Below are 3,255 nucleotides of genomic sequence, written 5' to 3'. Positions count from 1 at the left end.
TTTTGTATCGTGTCTGTTTTGTATTCTCCTTTGTTTCCATCACGTTTTGTCCATCTGTCTCAGGTGGAGCCGGCAGAAAAGCTCTACATTCAAATGTGTCTTGTGTTTTACAATCTACGGAGTTTGTAAGTGCAAGACCAAGCATTGTTTTTTTTTGTTTGTCTGTTTTTTTTCTGTGTGCGTGTGTGTGTGTTTTTTTTGTTTGCTTTCAGATGATACGGTCCCTGTTTTTCAAGACATCTTGCCAGAGGGGGAGCAGCAGTGGTGTTTTCAAGCCTCAGAAAAAAGAATCCCTGAAGTCTGGTGTGAGGGTTTATGTGTGTGTTTGTGTTTGTGTGTGTGAGAGAGATAGTGACAGAGAATGAAAGAGTGAGTGTCTACCCATCATCATTCGGCGCCTTGACCACCACAGTCGTGTCGGGGGCAGACGCCGCCTCGAGGCCCGAATGGTCTCCAGAGGACGAGGAATTATGGGTAGAAAATCACCAGAGGGTTGGGTTTGGACAGGTGGGTGCATTTTTGCAGATCAAGGTTATAAGGTTACAGTCTAAAGTGTCCAGATGTGCCTAGGCTGCTGCAGACTGGCCCTGGTGAAGGTGAACACGCAGGTCAGTAGGTGAAGCCAACCGGAAAAATCGGATGATTTTCTCTGAGTGTTGACACCTTCTCTACAGCTAATTTCTCGGCATGAGAAAACCGATGAGCCAAGCGCTACCTATATTCCTTTCGTGACCTTTGAGAGTGGTGATAAATATTACTATACTTTTAAAAAAGAAATCATATAAATATCTTGTGTATTTTTTTTTTAAATTACAATAATAATAATAATAATAATAATAATTATAGTTATATAAGAAATCTTTGATCACAGCCGAAGTCCACTTTTGCTATATTATGTAGAAATATATCTGGAGGTGCTGGGTTCAACTACAGGTACGCAACATTCCGTTTCCATGACAAATGGCATATCTTTCTTTCTTTGCAAGTATGTGTATGTGTTTGTCTAGGTCCATAAGAAACATCTTCAAGAGAAAAAAAAAACACTATTTTACAGAAGAGTCGATAAGGCTTTGGATTGGTGTTTTAGGAAAAAAAGAAAAGAAAAAAAAACTAAAAGAAACATTCACCTCTGAAAATAAATTAGTTATATTTTTCCAATATATACTCTTTTTTTCTCATACACGAGTTATAACCTGGCTCACTCTGAGGTAGGGTTTTCAAGCAACTGCTTGCTGAATTTGTTGGGGGTATATTAAAGATAGATAGATAGATAGATAGATAGATAGATAGATAGATAGATGTATCTGAAATGTCACCTCAGTTGCAGTGCTGTGACCACACATGCGGGTAAATCCACACACATACACACGCGTGTAATTGCACACATATAAATAAATAAATACATGCCGTGTGCTAAGAGACAGAGGGTGTGTGTGTATGTGTGTGTGTTTGTGCATCTGTTTGCATGGTGTGTGTGTGTGTGTGTGTGTGTGTGTGTGTGTGTGTGTGTGTGTGTGTGTGTGTGTGTGTATGTGTATGTATGCTTTCATTGCAACCTAGATTCACAGTCAAAATGCGCAATGAAACCAGTGGGAAAAGGAATATAATTTAGGAATAATAATTATGTCTTTAAAATCAACCCTACTCATTAGGAAGAAATCATAAGTCAACATGGATGTACCACTGTGTGTACCTCACTAGGTTTTTTTTGTTTCGTTTTACTTGTGAGTCCAAAATCTCATTGAAAAGCAGCAAGAGTTCCTGATCATTGGAGATCCATTGGGCAGATGATTGGTTTGGGGAGGGGAGGGGGGGGGGCTCCTTTTCTGGAGCAAGAAGGGTCTGGAGTGGGGTGTTGGGTCCTCTTAGGGGCGGGAGTCAATTGTCCATGTTGCCGTGACAACTGCGGCCCCCAAAGGCTCCTGGAAGGTCAGAGATGGGTGGCCTAGAGCAGAGGCTTGGGAAATACATCTGTCTTTGGGGGGGGGGGGGGGGGGGGGGGGTCAGTCTGTGGCCTCTCTGAGTGTCAGTCCAGCCAGGGCCACCCTCCTCTCTGGGGTGTGTGTTTGTGTGGGGTGGGGGGTGGGGGTCTCCTCCTACACCGGTCAATCTGGAGAGAAAGAGAAAGAGAGAGAGAGAGAGAAAAACACATTAATAAACATGGCCACAAAATTCTAAAGAAGAGAGAAGATCATGATGCCTGCAGCCGTTCACTTCAAGGAACTTACAAATCCACTACGGCCACAGACAGAAATGCAATGCATCTTTACACAATTCCACATTCATAAAAATAAACATATGGCATGATCATGTGTCAAACCCATGTTTGTTTTATAGTCACCGTTATAAAATCACAGATAGATTTCGCGCTCCCTTTTGAATGAAAACATTTGTAGGGGGGGGCCCCTCTACCGCCCAACGAATGTATCTTTTTTAAAATGAGAAATGTGAGCGGAGTGTTTATCTGTGTGAGAGTGTGTTCAGCTGATGATTTATACAGCAGGAATGGAGCGCCAGAGGAAGGAAAAGGTTAAGCTCCCTCCCTCTCTCTCTCTCTCTCTCTCTCTCTCTCTCTCCTTCTCTCTCTCTCTCCCCTCCTCTCTCTCTCCCCCCTCTCTCTCTCCTACTCTCTCTCTCTTTCCTTCTCCCTCTCTCTCTCTCTCTCGCTCACTCTCCTACTCTCTCTCTCTCTCTCCTTCTCTCTCCTTCTCCCCCCCTCTCTCTCTCTCTCCCTCTCTCTCCCTCCCTCTGCTTTACCAAGTAAGGAATATGTGCTCTTTAGCTGGTAGCAACTGAAGGAGCAGGTGCTTTCGCCGAGCTCTGGGAACACACACGGGCGGGCGCTCACACACATACCAGCGTTTCACACTATGCAACTGGCGCATAGCCTTCTCAAGTGTGCCTAAACACACACACACACACACACATACACAGAAACAGACGGATAGAGGAACGGTTTCAATCACACTAGTGCCGTGGTTCTAATGGCTATTGGAGTTGAATGTGGCCGTGTGGCCATATGAGAGGTGGTCAGTGGCGGGTCAGTGGTGGGTCAGTTGCTGTCTGTGCTGCAGGCTGTGACGAGTGCGAGTCTGCTCTAGGTCTCACAGCGAGCCGAGCAGACTGCTCCCGCCACCCCTGACCCTGTGTACTTGTTTGCATCATTCCCTTTGCATACCACAGAGGTTGTGTGTGTGTGTGTGTGTGTGTGTGTGTGTGTGTGTGTGTGTGTGTGTATGGGGTTGTGCACTCAAG

General features: G+C 44.8%; 1 protein-coding gene across 1 annotated transcript in view; it reads right to left on the bottom strand.

The window, feature by feature from the left end:
- Nucleotides 1-1,474: 1,474 nt before the first annotated feature.
- irs2b (insulin receptor substrate 2b) overlaps nucleotides 1,475-3,255 on the bottom strand; it is a 16,493-nt gene continuing 14,712 nt past the window's right edge. The window contains exon 2 of the mRNA XM_062534392.1: nucleotides 1,475-2,110. Coding sequence (XP_062390376.1) covers nucleotides 2,106-2,110 — 5 coding nt within the window. The 3' untranslated portion in view covers nucleotides 1,475-2,105. The remainder of the gene's footprint in view (nucleotides 2,111-3,255) is intronic.

This window comes from Sardina pilchardus, chromosome 4 (genome assembly GCF_963854185.1).
Source record: "Sardina pilchardus chromosome 4, fSarPil1.1, whole genome shotgun sequence".
NCBI classification, from domain to species: domain Eukaryota; kingdom Metazoa; phylum Chordata; class Actinopteri; order Clupeiformes; family Clupeidae; genus Sardina; species Sardina pilchardus.
This window is presented reverse-complemented; position numbering and strand designations above follow the sequence as displayed.